Here is a 19,562-nt window from a genome sequence, read left to right on the forward strand (position 1 = left end):
TTTATTTTGTTCTGGTAAATCATACTGGCAATCCCCTTTAGTTCCGTGAAAGAATGCTGAGTGTACTATAGATGGTATGGGGCATACCCACACAATGCATATTTAAACAGAAAGGTGTCACTTCGGGCTGGATAAACAGCAAGCTGTGTTTAAAGGAACACTCCATTGTGTGTGTGTGTCACAAGAATTAACCCTTTCACTGCACAAGGAATGTGCCCTCCACACAGCATTAGCATTTTTATCTATTCTGATGTACAGAAAAGGGCAATGTAATTGGTCTTTCATATAAAAATGTGACAATATGCAAAAGAGTAATCACCAAGTAAGTAATTATTACTGTAAGTAGACAATGATAAAAATGCATTGTCCTGTACAATTACGGTGGCACTTGCGTGGTACAGTGGCCTCCGCAAAACCTTTTTTTTTTCCTCACGTGTCCAATCCAAGGCCTTGCCAGCTGATTTTTTTTTAATTTTTTTTTGCACATGGTTTTATAGCACACAAAATGCACATTCCACCAATGTGTCTCTATATCCTACTACAACATCATTTGGAGACATAATCTCATTTTAAATAATAGGATTTCCTAAGTTACTAATATTTTCCTTCATGCAGATTTTCACATATAATAAAGACTCAGGACATAAGTTCATAAAGAGGGTACCAATGTTATCATTCGCTGTGAATCATTTAAGCATTATAGCGCCAATCTAACACAATCGTTTAATACAAATATAATAGACAAAAGGCTGTTGCTAGTGTGAAAACATGCATTTAAATTTGAATATTATGTGTGTTCACATAAATCTCCTCTTGCCAGAAGACACAATGCTTAGACAGAAGAAAGAGTAGTTTACTTCTGTCCGGTTTCATATAAAATTCTAGGTCACTCTGGGTGGTAACTGTTATTACACATCTAAGGATATATTCTCAACCTGTCATGTGAGTGCAACGCTTCTAAACAAGGCTCTGACTGTAGATTGCATGCGTTTCATGTGCTGGTGAAATCAATCTGTTTCGCACAGCTACAAATAAGCCATTTTTAAAAAAAGCTCATTCAAACCATTAGAAAGAAAATACTATGATGTGGTTTAATTAGCAGTAACCTCACTCTGTGGGAGGTGAGATAATTCACTTTCCTTGTTGAAATACTTTAAGCAGGGTACAAGAGCATGCAGAGGTGGGGAAAAAAATAAAAATAAAAAGATGTGTGATTTTTTTTTTCTTTCTCCCTGCTCTAGCACTGCAGCATGAACGGACGTGTACACACACCAACACACATATAAATACATACACAGACAAGAAAAGAAATCACAAAGTCAACTCACAGAATTTCCAAGTCACGAAGGGCTCTGAAGACACCATCTTCAATGCAGCTGATCTGGTTGTTGTCTAGTTGCCTGCAGAAAGGGAAGAAAAGTCAAAAGGATGGCTTGGTAACAAAGCTGCCTTGGAGAAACAGGGTCCAGGCATTCTTGTCACTAAAGTGTCCCTCCACCCCCTTTTGCAGTCTTTTGCTCGTCACCCAGGAGGGAGGCTTGGTGTAGACTGCTGCTCTCTCTGTTCATACTGACTGTCTGAGAGAGAGCTGCACACTATAGCACACTGAAGCCTGTCAGGTCTCAGTAAATATTAATTGCACATTTTTTTTAAAGGGAGAAGGGAGTAATTTCATTACATTAGGCCATCCAATCCATTACAAGCTTTTACCATCATGTCACTGAAACAATTTCATTAAGCTAAAGGCCTGTAAATCATGTGAGGTCACTTTCCTGCCCTCGGCGACCTCCCAGAATCCCTTTTTTCCCTTTTACTGGAAGTAGCAGTCCTCTGTCCTGACATAGTAGTAAATTTCAATTCTTTATCTGCACAAGAGCTGCATGGGTGTCTGGGGAATATACCAATACCAAATTAGACTCAACTAATCTCATTTTATAGTCTTTTATTATTCTAAGCACCAAACGTCTGAGGTGGTTCAGGGCCTCTATGTATTGTTGCTTGTCCCATGTGGGATCCTATTCTGTAAAAAAACTGTGAGAACAACAGCATCCTAACAAATGTGTGAAAAGGATGAATATACAATCCTGTGTGTGCATGTTTGTATAAATGTTTATATTTATATATTTATACTGTACATACACAAGCACATATATATATATACACACAAATATATTATTATTATTATTATTATTTATAAAGCTCCAACAAATTCTGCAGCACTGTATAGCTATTATACACACACACGTCTGTATGTATGTATATATCAATTTTGTTTATATATACACACATGTTTTTTTAATATATTATTTAGGAGGTAACCATAATTCTAATTAAATACACTAGTGAAACAGTATAGTGCACCTAACCAAAACAGAAAAAAGGGCTAAAATTCCACTTATACCACTTAAGTTATGTATTATGCATTCTAAATACATCTGAATATTGTAATTTATCTTGGATGTGTTTCTTGAAAAGTCTGTATGCAGAGGTTATTTCTATAAAAGTACCCTAGCTAATGGATAAATCGAGTCATGATGTAATGTTGCATTCTGTTCAGATACTCATGCTTTTGCAAGGTAAAGTGATTTATTCACTAAACATGGTTAGGTTTACATGTTTTACACAGTATTACTATTTTGGGATTTATTTTTCAATTATATCATAAATTATCAGCTTTGTATCTTTGTATCGTGTTTGTATATTCATATTCAGCAAAGCCACTTTCCAGTTCTTACTTATTCAGGTTGGGCAGCATTTCATCGCCTCTCCATTGACCATTGACCACTTTCTTTTTACCATTTCACTTTTTTTTTTTTTTTTAAGTTAAGTTCCTTTCAGTTATATTTCTGAATAAAGGTAGAGTGAGAATGGACACATATGAAAGCATTCATAGAAAAAGGTCAAGGGCCGACAGGCAACTTTTGGTGCAGGGGGAAGTGCCACCCAGAGGCCCATGGTGCTGCAACTTGGCCCCTCATTTAAATAAAAAAACAGAAAAAAAACATGGTGTTTGCATGCAAAGCTGTGTTTGTGTGCAGTGTTGGTGTTTGAATGCAGGGATGTGTGCAGTGTTTGTGTTTGAATCAGAGGCATAACTAGAAATCACGCGGCCCTGGTGCAAAAATTGCCCTGCCTTCCCCAATGTATCTCATCCCCTCTCCAGCCCCCCCACACGTCTCATTCCCTCCCCCATAGCTCCTCCATGTGCCCGGTCTCAGCAGCAATCTCTGCCACCGTGGCAGGTATGGCACTGGTTTGAATACAAGGCTGTATTTGTGTGCAGTGTTGGTGTTTGAATACAGTGCTGTGTTAGTGTGTAGTGTTGGTGGTGGAATGCAGGGCTCTGTTTGTTTGCAGTGTGGGTGGTGAATGCAGGGGCGTATTTGTGTGCATTGGTAGCTAAGAGTTGAAGTGGCTGGTGTGCCTGTTAGTAAATCCCCTTAGGACTCATTTTAGCCCTGCACCCATTCTTCCGCTGACTCCCTAGCTCTTCTTTAAAATGGAGTGCCGCACGCACGTGAGCTCATAGCTCAAAAGCAAAGTCTTCTTAATGATAAGCCACTGATTGGTCATTTACCTGTCACAGACTGGAAGTCGGTTCCCAGGGGGAAATAGGAGAGCTTGCAAAGGCTCCAGGCACAAGATACATGCATGTTTTTATTGGAGGTATATCTACTAAATAGTAATTTATTAAATTTTTTGTCAATGGAGTTTTCCATTAATGTTTAGATGTGATACATTAGTTTGTTGGTGGTGGTGGTGTGTGTGGGGGGGGGGGGGGGAGTTGTTTTTTTTAAAGTGTCAGACTTGTTAAAGGATCACTGTAGTGTCAGGAAAACAAAGCGGTTTTCCTGACACTATAGTGCTATAAGGGTAGCCCCACCCTCAGGGTCCCCCTCCATTGGCGCAGAAGGGGTTAAAACCCCTAAAGCTAGTTACCTTAATCCGGCGCTGGTGACCTCTCCTGCCCCACCGACGTCAGCTCCCGAGTGGAGCGGAATGCGCATGTGCGGCAATTGCCGCACGCGCATTCAAACAGTCCATAGGAAAGCATTTCTCAATGCTTTCCTATGGATGTTCTGCACGCTGGATGCAAATTTCGCACAGTCACTAGAGGATGGATTAACCCAACATGCCAACATGGTAACTCAACATGCCAACTCTCAGGTGGAGTGGGGATGACTGTTGTAAAGTGCAGTACATGTTTAAACATGCTTAGCAAATGGGCAGCACTGATTAGTTGACCTACCAGACACCTTGTCATTCTGGCATGTATGGTTAGTATATAATACATACAGACCATTACTAATGTTAAAACAAACCGACACACTACTACCTTTTCGACTTGTTCACGGAGGAAATATTTGTTTCACAGACCAAGTCATAAAAGTGAAAAGTAACAAACGGGGGGAGCAAAAAAAAAATACCTATATTTATATAGAAATAAATAAATAAATTTTATAGATTTTTTTTTTTTTTACTGGGGCTGTCCCCTAACTATTAATCATGTTTTTCTCCCATCAATAATCTATTTTTTCATGCCATGGTCAGACCTCTAAATCAAGAAACAAACTAAAGTTCGTCTATTATTCATTTAGTTTGTTTCGAAGTTACAGAATTTAGACGACCCACTGAACACCCAAAATTTTGATGAAATGCAATTTATTTGAAACAGAATGCACAAGTCTATTGGTTTTCTCAGAATTTCATTTTTAAAAAATTAAATACCATTGATTTGCATATCTTGCAACACTCCTGATGGACAAAGAGGGACACTTTTACGATTTTAAGGGTGTGAATCTGAGTGACAGGGGCTAGGGCTGGGGTTATTCTAATAACAATTAGGTGACTACCTAATAACAATTTATGCAATTTATGCAACTAAAATGTATATAGACTTATTTCTAAAAAAAAACATTTGTTAAGTTAAAAGGCACATTATATGGAGTTTTCAGACCCAAAATAAGGACTGAACCACCAAAATATATACACACTTGAGAGCTATGGATTTGGTGTTTCCTAAATTATATATCAATAAATAATAAACAATAATATACTGAGCTTGCAGAATGAGCCAGATCATTTGACATCAACTCACAAACTGATTTATTGATTGTATCTCTACAAAGTGTATAGGAGACCATTTCTTGTGTTGACATTTATACAGAGGTCAGTCACCAAAGCAACTTTAGCTTAATTAAGCTGTTTTGGTATATAGATCATGCTTCATGCAGCCTCACTGAATAATTATTTGCCATTTAGGAGTTAAATTACTTTGTTTATGCACCCTAGGCACCCCTTCCCTCATGTGACTTGCACAACCTTCCTAAACACTTCCTGTAAAGAGTCATCTAATGTTTATTCTGACTTTATTGCAAATTCTGCTGTGTTAATAGCTTGCTAGACCATGCAGGAGCCTCCTTTGTGTGATCAAGGATCAATTTACAGAGCAGGAGAAAACATCTGAAGTAAGTTAACAACTGATTTGAAATTAAACCATTTAGTTTCCATGCAGGCTGTGTCAGTCACAGCCAGTGGAGGTGTAGCTAGGGATGCATGGACAGAAACAATCGTAATTGAACTCCTAACTCCTAAATTGCAGAAAATTGAGCAGTGAGATTGCAGAGTTATAGCCAAGGGACGTGTGGCATACACAAAGTGATTTAAAGGAGCACTACAAGCACCATAACAACTACATAGCTCTTCAGTGATTATGGTGCCAGGAGTCCCTTGATGCTACACTACTGAATGCTGGCCAACATTCCCCATCTCCAATACTAACAATGGAAAGCCGTAAACTCTCTGTCTAGCTGTGCAGGGCTTAACTCATTGGCTGACAGTGAATTGCTCTTAGCCAATGAGTCCGTCCTGCATTGCAGATTTTGTCCAGGAGAGCTAACAGAGAAGACGTTGGGATGTACACTTGGCAGATCTAAGATACAAAATTATAAAAACAAAATAGGGTATCACACTATTCTTTTTTACTTTTACCAATTTTTTTCCTAGTTTGTTGCAAATTGGAAGTGCTTCAAACTGTTTTTTTTTTGTGTTTTTTTTGCCTTCTTTTGGATCAACATCAAAAAACACATGTGAGGAACTTGAACTTGATGGATGCAAGTCTCTTTTCAGTTATGTAACTATGTAACTTTATTCCCTTTACATATTTATATATTTAGGGGTTATATACTGTTTTGATAAAAAAAAAAGTGAATGATATGATAAATGTCTAGAAATATGGTAACCCTAACCATGGTGGTGCTTTTCTTGGAAGAAGCTTATCCTAGCCTTTTCCATGATGCTCCCATGTACTGTGCGGTTTCTTTAAACCCTTTAAACCCTGACCAGACTACTTTTCAATTTTCTTACCATTAACCCCTTAAGGACAGACGACGGATATATTCCGTCATGATTCCCTTTTATTCCAGAAGTTGTGTCATTAAGGGGTTAAGGACCAGGGCTGTTTTTACATTTCTGCGGTGTTTGTGTTTAACTGTAATTTTCCTCTTACTCATTTACTGTACCCACACATAGTATATACTGTTTTTCTTACCATTATATGGTCTTTCTAAAGATACCATTATTTTGATCATATCATATAATTTATAAAAAAAATTATATGATGAAAAAACGTAAAAAAAACAAACACTTTTTCGAACTTTGACCCCCAAAATCTGTTACGCATCTACAACCGCCAAAAAAAACCTGTGCTAAATAGTTTCTGCATTTTGTCCTGAGTTTAGAAATACCCAATGTTAACATCTTCTTAGCTTTTTTGGAAAGTTATAGGGCCATAAGTAAAAGTAGCTATTTCCAAACCATTTTTTTCAAAATGAAAGCAAGTTACATTGTAACAGTGATATCTGTCAGGAATCCCTGAATAACTTCACATGTATATATTTTTTAAAAGAAGACAACCTAAGGTATTAAACTTGGGGTATTTTGACTCTTTTCATGCAACCATTTTACCACCAATCTATGCCAAATAAAAAATAAAATAATTGGTGATTTTTTGACACACATAGCAATTCAAGAATACATGTACTGAAAACTTTAAGGGTTACTGCCTCCCTCCAGGCCCCATTAGACTCCATTGTAGTCTCTAATGGGACCTGGAGGAAATTCTTATATAGATTATATCCAATTACTATATGTACTACTATTTTGTTTAATTTATTTTTAAGGATTGAGATAGGAACTTAACTTAAGTCTGTTTTTTCCAACTAGACATTTAGGCGACATTCCCCTTCTCCTCTCTTGTAGTTCTACTTGTTTATAGATACCTACCTTTGATTAACATTTGATTGTTTCAGATATTAGTATAATCTCTGATAGCTACTTTTCTTCAGTCATTTGTTGTACTGAAAAGCAACTCATTCGCTTAACCAGGAATCTATACAACTGTAACAATTTTTTCTCCTTTACATACTAAATTCTCTATAAAGGTACCTATCTTTTGTTACTATTCTCAGTGGTGTATCTTGGTTTTGTGCTGCCCTAGGCAGGACAAAACTCAGACACCCCCCCCCCCCCGCGCGCCACCCCCACCCAACCCTTCCCCCCTGCCCCGCCTTCTAAATACACACACATTCACTGACAGATACGCATACACTAGCTAACAGACACACACAGTCAGACACACACAGTCGGACACACACAGTCGGACACACACAGTCGGACACACACACACACACTAACAAACACACACAGTCGGACACACACACTAACAAACACACACAGTCGGACACACACACACTAACAGACACACACAGTGAGACACACACACTAACAAACACACACAGTCAGACACACACACTAACAAACACACAAAGTCGGACACACACACACTAACAGACACACACAGTGAGACACACACACTAACAAACACACACAGTCGGACACACACACACTAACAGACACACACACTAACAGACACACACTGTCGGACACACACAGTCAGACACACACAGTCAGACACACACAGTCAGACACACACAGTCAGACACACACACTAACAGACACACACACACTAACAGACACACACACACTAACAGACACACACACACTAACACACACACAGTCACAGACACACACTAACAGACACACACACACACACTAACAGACACACACAGTGAGACACACACACTAACAAACACACACAGTCGGACACACACACACTAACAGACACACACTGTCGGACACACACAGTCAGACACACACAGTCAGACACACACAGTCAGACACACACAGTCAGACACACACAGTCAGACACACACACTAACAGACACACACACACTAACAGACACACACACTAACAGACACACACACTAACAGACACACACACTAACAGACACACACACTAACAGACACACACACTAACAGACACACACACTAACAGACACACACACTAACAGACACACACACTAACAGACACACACACTAACAGACACACACACTAACAGACACACACAGTGAGACACACACACTAACAAACACACACAGTCGGACACACACACACTAACAGACACACACACTAACAGACACACACTGTCGGACACACACAGTCAGACACACACAGTCAGACACACACAGTCAGACACACACAGTCAGACACACACAGTCAGACACACACAGTCAGACACACACAGTCAGACACACACAGTCAGACACACACAGTCAGACACACACAGTCAGACACACACAGTCAGACACACACAGTCAGACACACACAGTCAGACACACACAGTCAGACACACACAGTCAGACACACACAGTCAGACACACACAGTCAGACACACACAGTCAGACACACACAGTCAGACACACACAGTCAGACACACACAGTCAGACACACACACACTAACAGACACACACAGTCACAGACACACACTAACACACACAGTCACAGACACACACTAACACACACACACACACACTAACAGACACACACACACACTAACAGACACACACACACACTATCAGACACACACAGTCAGAGACACACACACACACATTAACACATTTTTTTTTTTTATTTACTCCCCCCCCCCCTACCTTTGGGAATGCTGGGGGTGGGGGGGTTCTCCCATTCCCTGGTGGTCCAGTGGCTGCAGGACGGCACTGGCGGGCAGGCTGGGCGGCCGGCGAAGGAGCTCTTCCCCTGAGCTCTCTGCTCAGCTCCCTCGCGCGCCGCCCGCAGAGTGAGGCTGGGAGGCGGAGCCGGAATATGACATCATATTCCGGCTCCCAGTCTCACTCTGCGGGCGGCGCGCGAGGGAGCTGAGCAGAGAGCTCAGGGGAAGAGCTCCCTCGCCGCCCGCCCAGCAACCAGCCCAGCATGTCTGTTAGCCGCAAGGCTAACAAGACATTTGCCTTGGGCATTTGGGGGCGGCGTTTTTTGCCGCCCCCTGGAAAATGCCGCCCAAGGCAAATGCCTTGTTTGCCTCGCGGCTAATACGCCCCTGACTATTCTTCTTGTATATATTTATTCCTGGTATATATTTCTTTAACCCCCTGTATTCCTGTGTCTTTAGGATATGTATTCCTTTTTTAACACATACTGATTAAACGTTATAATTTAGGAATTTACTTTTACTAGGACAGATTATGTTCTCTCGCTCTCTACCATAAAACCTGTACATGGGGCATATTGTTATACTCGGGAGACTTCGCTGAACACAAATATGAGTGTTTAAAAGAGTAAAACTTATCATGACGATGAAATCACCAGTAAAAGTGCAGTTTTCGTGTAAAAAAATTAAAAAAAAACAAATAAAAAGGCTAAGCTTGGCCAGCGTTTGTGACTAAGTGGCTACAACAAAAGACTGGACATACCTCATTTTGAATACTGTGGGTTGTCTACTTTTACAAATAGTATGCCATGATGGGGTTAATTTTCATTCCTGGGCTGCTATACTGTCTCAAAGGCAACATGGGCCCAGCAAACCAATCTGGCAAATGTAAATGTGCAAACATGGAAAAGGGGAAAGCCCTATCTCATTTGTCCCCTGTAAGTTTGCAAAAACCCATAAAACCTGTACACTGGGGGCACTGTTTTTGGCAGTTTTCTTTGCCCCTCCCCTCCCTCTCTCTTTTTAACCCCCCTCCCCTCCCTCTCTCTTTTTAACCCCCCTCCCCTCCCTCTCTCTTTTTAACCCCCCTCCCCTCCCTCTCTCTTTTTATCCCCCCTCCCCTCCCTCTCTCTCTCTTTTTAACCCCCCTCCCCCTCTCTTTTTAACCCCCCTCCCCTCCCCTACCTTCCCCTCCCTCTCTTTTTAACCCCCCTCCCCTCCCTCTCTCTTTTTAACCCCTCCCCTGTAGCGTGGCCGAGCTGCTCGCTGAGTGTTCACCTTCCTGTCTGTCCGGCCGGGTACAGGAAACAGAAACTCCTGTTCCGCGCAGAACAGGAGTTTCTGTTTCATGTGCCCGGCCAGACTGACAGGAAGGTGCACACTCAGTGTGCACCTTCCTATCACTCCGGCCGGGGACCGCGGACCGGCGAGCGCTACAGGGGAGGGGAGGTGAGAAGCTGCAGCCGCCTGAGGCTCTTAAGAGAGCGCTCAGGCGGCTGCAGCATTTAAAGGGGCGGGCGGGCCCCCTGATGGCGGGCCCCCCTCCCGGCCGGGCCCTCGGACCATGTCCAAAGTGCCCGACCGGTCAGTCTGCCCCTGACTATAAATACACTAGCTGAACTATTCCCTAGCGATCCCTCAAAAATCTTGTATATTTATAACATCCGATAATCAAGTGCAAGAAGAGAATCTAAGGTAAGTATAGTAACGGATGAGAGTAGGGAAGGGATGAATGTTGGGTAAGGGAAAGAAAAAGTTGCACAGAGCCCCGACGTGCGTTTCGCTGGTAAGGCAGATCTTCAAGGGGGAGTTTTTATGGAGTTTTGGAAAGTTACAGGGTCAATACCATTTTCAAATGTAGACAACCCAAGGTATTCAAAATGCATCTCCTCATAGAGATGAATTAAATCAATACTCCCACCTCTGATGCTTGCCTTCAAGATTTCTCGAGGGCTGCACCGTTCCTGTGGAACTCGCTTCCCTCCTCCGTTAGATGCTCACCCAGTCTCCACTCCTTCAAAAAATCATTAAAAACACACTTCTTCATAAAAGCGTATCAATTAAACTGTTCATAGCTCCCGACTGATTCCTCTTCTGCAACTGTCACTAGTCTAATACTATCGTTACATTTTTGTGTCATTTTACCCCACTCCCTCTTGCATGTAAGCTCATTGAGCAGGGCCTTCAACCCCTCTGTTCCTGTGTGTCCAACTTGTCTGGTTACAACTACATGACTGTTCGTCCACCCATTGTAAAGCGCTGTGGAATTTGATGGCGCTATATAAACAACATAATAATAATAATAATAATAATAATAAATAATAATAATAATGCATCTCTATGGGGAAACGTTCAGCGCCTCTATGCAGACCGCGGAGACGCTGAATACCACAGTTTGCAGCACTGACTCAGGAAGCACCTCTAGAAGCTGTCTGTAGTAATGTAAACACGGCCTCTTCTTTGAAAAGGCAGTGTTTACATGAAAAAGCCTGCAGGGACAGGTAATAGACACCAAAACAACTACAATAAGCTGTAGTATTCCTTTAAGATAGGTGCCGAGCCATTATGTCATCTTACAGAAGCCACCACCAACATAGATATACAGTGAGGGAAGAAAAATATAGCCTAGGGTCTCTTAATACTGAAACTAATTACAAAATCTATCACATTTCCTTCAAACCAAAGCACAGGCATAGCTTATTTATAACTCTTATGTCTCTCTTTACAGTATTTTCATCACCTCCATTCTGACTCCTTTTAATACACCTCAAGGAAAAATCCACAATGCAACACAAGAAGAGTCAAGCAGTTCTCATTTAGGGACTATATAGCCCAGGAGCTCTAGATTATGATGGACCCAATATTATGGAACTTCGATCAGGACGTAAATTAATGTGGTCCTGCATTTTGCATTATCCCTAAAGAAATTGAAGTAGTTTTGGTGCAAACAGATTGTGGGCACAACCTCTTCTGGTTTGTGCCAAACGATTTTGGAGTGGTTTGAAAAACAAAATTTGTATCTTAGATCTGAGTGCACTGGGGACAGCAGCGAAAACAGATTGTAGGTGCTAGTCTTAAGATTGAGCTGTACTTTCTGACTGCACTGTCTGGGTTATTAACCAAAATGTGTGAACTATCGGGAATTCAAAGAGAATTAAAATGGAAGTTAAAATTTTAGGATAGAATCACTGAATTGGAAAATTCTATTTATCTTTCACTATTTTAAACTAAAATTTTAAATTCACTTTAAATTTACTTTTAAGTTGTGGTAATTCACTCTTTAGCTAATAACCATGTGTGTATTGTAAAAACAAACAAACACATATACCACATATTTATAGGGTTATTCACTAAAATGAGAATTCAAAGATAATTAAAATTTAAGGCCAGAATGGATAAACTGAAAGTGAATTTAACCTTAAATTTAGTAAATAACCATATAAAGTGTGCATTGTTGGAAATTCAAAGTGAATTGAAAATTTTAGGTCATAATAGCTCAATTGGAAATTAGCTATATTTTAGTTTAGCTATTTTAGCTCAACATTTGAAATTCAAATCTCAATCAGTTCCCAATAATTTATACATTAGTTAATAACACTGATGGTATATTCTTTGTGAACTACCGTATTTTTCGCTCCATAAGACACACTTGTTTCCCCCTCAAAAGTGAGGGGAAATGTCTGTGCGTCTTATGGAGCGAATATGAAGCTTTACTTACCTGTCTTGTAGCGTGGGGGCAGCACAGCGCACACCGCGGTACTGGAACTTCAATTTCAGGTTCCGGTTTTCGGCGGGACTGCATGGAAGTGCGCACTCAGTGTGCACACTTCCTTTCAGTCCCGCCGGAAACCGGAACCTGAAATTGAAGTTCCTGTACCACGGTGCACGCTGTTAAGCCGGCCCCCACGCTACAAGACAGGTAAGAATTATGGGACACTATGGGACAAGGGGAGGGGGGGAGAACACTATGGGAAGGGGGGGAGAACACTATGGGAGGAGGGGAGGGGGAAAACACTATGGGAGGAGGGGACGGGGAGAACACTATGGGAGGAGGAGGGGAGAACACTATGGGAGGAGGAGGGGGGAGAACACTATGGGAGGAGGGGAGGGGGGGGAGAACACTATGGGAGGAGGAGGGGGGAGAACACTATGGGAGGAGGAGGGGGGAGAACACTATGGGAGGAGGAGGGGGGAGAACACTATGGGAGGAGGTGAGGGGGAGAACACTATGGGAGGAGGGGAGGGGGAGAACACTATTTGACAAGGGGAGGAGGGGGTTAAAGAACACTTGGACAATGGGATGGGGGTTAAAAGATCTCTATGGGACAGGGGAGGGGGGGGTTAAAGATCATTATGGGACAGGAGAGGGGAGTGGGTGGTAGGGAACACCATGGGACAGGGGAAAAAAAATATTCTGAACAAACTTTCCCATAGCAAGAAACACTATGGGACAGTTTGTTCAAAATATTTTTTTTCCCTGGGTTTCCTCCTCTAAAAACTAGGTGCGTCTTATGGTGTGGTGCGTCTTATGGAGCGAAAAATACGGTATATTATTTCTTTAATAGGCAGATACAATTTTTGCATCATTAATCACAGTTGTGTTTCTATATCAATGTAAAAACGCCACAGCAAATTCAAGCAGCTAGAAATATTTATTGAGGGCTATCTGATCTTCTTTTGCAGAAAAATGCTGGCTTAACATTATAAACAAACCAATAAACTAAATAATAGGTGTTATAAATAATAAACTAAATAATAATGCATTTGTACTTGACTGTGGGTGTAAGTGGTATTTTTTTATTTACTGTAGCTTTAAAATAGTACTAAACTCCATGAACTCTAGTTACCATTTAAAAAGTGTATTTTTCAAAATGGCAAAATATTAAAGTGGTAGATTGTGTAGCCCTGGGGAAATTTGAGGAGTGCTTTAAAGAAAGATAGATCGACCTTGGATTTATCCTTCTGATAAAGAACATTGCAGAAAATAAGGAAATCAGACTTGGAAAGTTTATCCTTCCTGTGCAAAAAAGTTGTGCAAAATTAAAATTTAGTTAGATGTTAATGAAGCAGGAAATTTTGGGGACCGAATATTTTGCCAGGTCTGACTGTAAGCAAACTGGGCAAATGCTCAATGGGCTGGATTGATCGTGAGCCAAGAGTCAAGACACCAAGGGAGCTCTTCAACAGGCCCAATAAATCATGGAAGCATATATACAGCTACCTTTAAAATAGGGGAAAAAATACATTCACAGTAGCTTCCATCCAATTGCTGAAGTGACTCTCATCCTCATTTATTAAATTGAATGGAATTGGCTCATGGCTATATTTCAAGCTCTCCTATCATTTGCAAGATGCATCAAGTGAGCAGTTACTGAGCAGCGGCTACTTTGTAATGCTTGGTAAATTTCAAATAGCGAGCAATTGATGGAGTGGAAATGTCCTTTTTGAGCAGGTGGCGAACAGCAAATCAGAACCTGGGGATACCTGCCAAATGCCCTGAGTTTTGTGGGAACATCTCAAATTTGGGATCCTGTCCCAAATTAGTACCCTAGTATTCTGCACTTAGGGATACCAAAGAAATGTCCACATTTAATGTAGCATTAGTGCATGTATAGATATCCTCATGTGAAGTGCTCATGCTGCACAGTGCATTTTCAAATGCTCTTGCTTAAAGGGATACTAAAGTTACCAGAACAACTACAGCTTAATGTAGTTGTTCTGGTGAGTATAATAGCTCCCTTCATGTATTTTCATGTAAACACAGCCTTTTCAGAGCAAAGGCAGTGTTTACATTGCCCCTAGGGACACCTCCAAGTGGCCACTCCTTAGATGGCCACTGGAGGGGCTTCCTGGCTCAGGGCTGCATAGTAAGCAGCCCATGCCGTTCAACATCCCCACGCTCTGCATGGGGACGCTCAATTTTCCTCCTAGATATGCATTGATTCAATGCATCTCTATGAGGTGGTCCTGATTGGCCAAAATGGCATTTGGCCCCGCCCCGTGCCAATTTTAGCCAATCAAATACTTTCCCTATGGATGTATGGATGCTTTGATGATGTCACAAAGTGGGCAGAGCCAGCGGCAGCAGACTCACGCGGTGCTGGAAATAAGGGGAGTTTTATGGGGGGGGGGGGGTGGGGCAAGTCACCTAAATGGTGGGTTAAACACTATAGGGTCAGGAATACATGTTTGTGTTCATGACCCTATAGTGATCCTTTAAATATGGAAACTTAAGAGGGATGTAAGGGAACAAAACTGGCTGACAACATAGTAGCCAACATTTGAAAAAAATAATCCACTTTGCAGCACAGCTATCAATTATTACTGTGAAAATTTACCACATAGAGTGCCGCAAAGCTCCGCCCACTATGTCCATCCCACATTATTCACCTCCACCTTTTTATAGTGCAGATTACAGGGTCTACACAGTAAAGAGAGAAATACGTAGAAGGAATTGGGATGGTAATTTTAAGCTTAAGGCCAAAGTAGCAGAGTTGGAAAAATTCTCCCATTCAGCTGCACTATTTCGACCTAAAGTTTGAAATTCCCATCACAATTCCCTGCAATTCTCTCTTTATTGAGTAGATCACCAAGTTACCATCAACAGTACCATGCATCCATGGTATGCTATAGATACATTTGCAGCACAACATCTATATCTGGCAGGTACATTGTATCACTTTTATCAGTGTTGACACTGTCAGTACAAATATAGAAATACCTTGTGCTTTAGTCAGAGAGTTGTGTCTACACCATAAAACATACATTAGTTCACAAAAATAATTGTATTTGGGAGTGAATATATATTTTTTTTAAAAAGCTAAAAATAGGAAATGAAAGAAATAGAAGGAGAATTTTGCAGAATGGAATTTATGAGAGAAATGGGAGCAAAAGGAAAACATATGCACATATTCCATTAGCCCCTTTTCATGCCCCCAATCCAACATGTTGAATGTCTCAGATTAAGGCTCCAGTTACCACTTTACTGTTTCTGATTCTTCTAGTTCCTGGAGTCTGATGATATTATACAGAGAGCAGCACTATACAGGGAGCACTGACTGTCCCGGGATATTATACATAGACCTGTACTATACAGAGAGCAGCACTATACAGGGAGCACTGACTGTCCCAGGATATTATACGCACAGACCCGTATTATACAGAGAGTAGCACTATACAGTGAGCACTGACTGTCCCAGGATATTATACAGAGACCTGTATTATACAGAAAGCAGCACTATACAGGGAGCACTGACTGTACCAGGATATTATACACAGACCTGTACTATACAGCGAGCAGCACTATGTATACAGGGAGCACTGACTCTCCTGTGATATTATACACACAGACCTGTATTATACAGAGAGCAGCACTATACAGGGAGCACTGCCTATTCTAGGATATATACTTACACAGACCTGTATTATACAGAGAACAGCACTATACAAGGAGCACTGACTGTCCCAGAATATTATACACACATAGACCTGTATTTTACAGATCAGCACTATACAGGGAGCACTGACTGTTCGAGGATATACACACAGACCTGTACTATACAGAGAACAGCACTATACAGGGAGTACTGACTGTCCAAGGATATTATACACACAGACCTGTACTATACAGAGAGCAGCACTATACAGGGAACACTGACTGTTCCGGGATATTATACAGACACAGACCTGTATTATACAGATACAGGACTATACAGGGATCACTGACTGTCCCATCATTTTATACACACACATACCTGTATTATACAGAGTGCAGCACTATACAGGGAGCACTGACTGTCCTGGGATATTATACACAAACAGACCTGTATTATACAGAGTGCAGCACTATACAGGGGGCACTGAGTCCCAGGATATTATACACACATACCTGTATTATACAGAGAGCAGCACTAGAGTATTATACAGATAGCTGAGCATATAACCCTTTGTTTCAATCTCTAGACTACTAGTACCTGTTAACAGCAGCTCCCAGACGCATGTAACAGGGCTGGGCAATGCAGGCTTAAATGTGCAGCAGCTCACGCATTTGTGATTCGGCGGTAAAGCACACCGGCCCTATAAGTCAAATATATATACACAGGCTCAAAGACAGACAAGCTCAGTGACACACACACGTTTACTACAGGCAAACTCACTGACACACACACGCTCATTAAATACAAGTGCACCGACACACAAAGCTCACTAAATACAAGCTCACTGACACACACAAGCTCACTACAGACAAGCTCACTGACACACACAAGCTCACTACAGACAAGCTCACTGACACACACACACACGCTCATTAATTACAAGCTCACTGACACACACAAGCTCACTACAGACAGGCTCACTGACACACTAGCTCAATATAGACAAGTTCACTGACACACTAGCTCACTACATACAAGCTCACTGACACACACACAAGCTCACTAAATACAAGCACACTGACACACACAAGCTCACTACAGAGAAGCTCACTGACACACAAGTTGTGCCATCTTAACGGCGTTATGGGCCCCCCCGGGCAAAGCAGTGCACTACACAATACAACAATTTTATCGATTATCAATAAAATTAAGCTTATATTTATTGGTACCTCCAACAAATGTAATACATATATACAATACATACACACACACACACAGACTTCTGTATACAGTCACAGACTGCTGAACACATTCACACACAGACTGCTGAATACACACACACTAACTGGTAAATAAACACACACACACCGACTGCAGAGTTCACACACCGACTGCAGAGTTCACACACCGACTGCAGAGTTCACACACCGACTGCAGAGTTCACACACCGACTGCAGAGTTCACACACACCGACTGCTGAATACACGCACACACCGACTGCTAAATATACACATACGGACTGCTGAGTACACACACAGACTACTGAGTACACACACAGACGGCAGAGTACAGACAGACTGCTGAGTACACACACACACATACAGAGTGCATACACACAGTACACTGAATACAGATACAAACACACACAGAGGCTGCTGAATGCACACACAGACTGCTGAATACATACACAGACTGCTGAATACACACAAGCTACGTTATACACACACAGCCTTCTGTATACACACACAGAGACTGCTGAATACACACAGACTGCAAAGAGGGGTGCAGTGTATGTGTTGTGTGTGTGTAGGAGTGTTGTGTGTGTGTGGGGTGCCGTTTTCAATGGGTGCTGTGTGTGGGGGGAGGTGCAGTTTGTGACAAGGGCGGTTTGTGATGGTTGCTGTGTGTGTGTGTTTGTGAGGGGTGCTGTGTATGTGTGTGTGGTGATTTGTGTTAGGGGTGCTGAGTGTGTGTGAGGGGTCCTGTGTATGTGTGTCAGAGGTGCTGTGTGTGTGAGGGGGGCTTTGTGTCAGGGGTGCTGTGTGTGTGTGTGTGTGGTGATTTGTGTGTGAGAGGTGCTGTGTGTTTGAGAGAGGTGCTGTGTGTAAGAGAGGGGTGCAGTGTGTGACGGGAGCTGTGTGTGCGTGAGGGGTGCTAAGTGTGCATGAGGGGTGCAGTGTGTGTGTGTAAGGGGGGTCTGAGGGGTTCTAAATGTGTGTGTGTGTGTGAGAGGTGCTGTATGAGTGAGGGTGCTGTGTGTGTGCTGGGGTGTTTTATGTCAGGGGTGCTGTGCCCTGGTGGTCTACAGAAAAGCTCACTGACACACACACACACACACACACAAAACACAAGCTCACTACAAACAAGCTCACTGACACACACACAAGCTCACTACATAAAAGCTCACTGAGAAACACACAAGCTTTCTTACTAGCAGACACACACACACATCTGAATATATCAAGCCTACCTGGCACTGGAGGCTGTTGCTGGGAAGTCAAGTAGCCATCTTCTGGCCTCTTCCAACTGCAGCAAGGTCTCCTGCTTAACAGTGGGAGTGGAGCTTGTCGACCGCATTGTAGGTGCGGAGCCTGCATCTGTGAGGCAGAGCAGGAGCCTGTGTGCAGGGGAAGCTGCTGGGAAATCCGAAGGGAGACTGTCAGTGCTCCCTCCGGCCCCCAGCAGCCTCAATGCAGCCCCGAGCATCTCTCTATAGCTCCCAGCACCTCTCTACTGATTTCCCTCAGACTGTAACAGGCTGTTACAGTCTGAGGGAAAAAAATAAAAGCACATGGCCAGCAAGTTGCCGGGACTGTCCGGGGGGATGATTTACCTGGGACAGACTCCAGCTTGCCGGGACTGTCCTGGGTAAAACAGGACAGTTGGCAAGTATGTGACAATGAAATTAGTTAAGGTAAAGCAGACTTTGCACACTATGCAAATGCTCTTGTTGCTTCAGTCTCTTTAACAATCTGGCATGGTCCCTTTCTTCTACACTCACTACATATATGTTTTCCCTGTCCCAGATTGTATAACAGGAGTTTCTGCCTGCTCGTATGTTAAGAAGGTTAGGAGAGAAGTGGACCAGTGAGTGCTATGGGGCATTCCTTAGAAAGCG

At 42.1% G+C, this 19,562-nt stretch overlaps 1 protein-coding gene across 2 annotated transcripts in view; it reads right to left on the minus strand.

Moving 5' to 3' along the window:
* Nucleotides 1–19,562, minus strand: part of SLIT3 (slit guidance ligand 3) — a 658,792-nt gene that overhangs the window by 214,673 nt on the left and 424,557 nt on the right. For both annotated transcript variants that reach the window (XM_063447449.1, XM_063447448.1), the window contains one exon: nt 1,329–1,400. In XM_063447449.1, coding sequence (XP_063303519.1) covers nt 1,329–1,400 — 72 coding nt within the window. The remainder of the gene's footprint in view (nt 1–1,328; nt 1,401–19,562) is intronic.

Source organism: Pelobates fuscus, chromosome 3, assembly GCF_036172605.1.
Source record: "Pelobates fuscus isolate aPelFus1 chromosome 3, aPelFus1.pri, whole genome shotgun sequence".
NCBI lineage: Eukaryota > Metazoa > Chordata > Amphibia > Anura > Pelobatidae > Pelobates > Pelobates fuscus.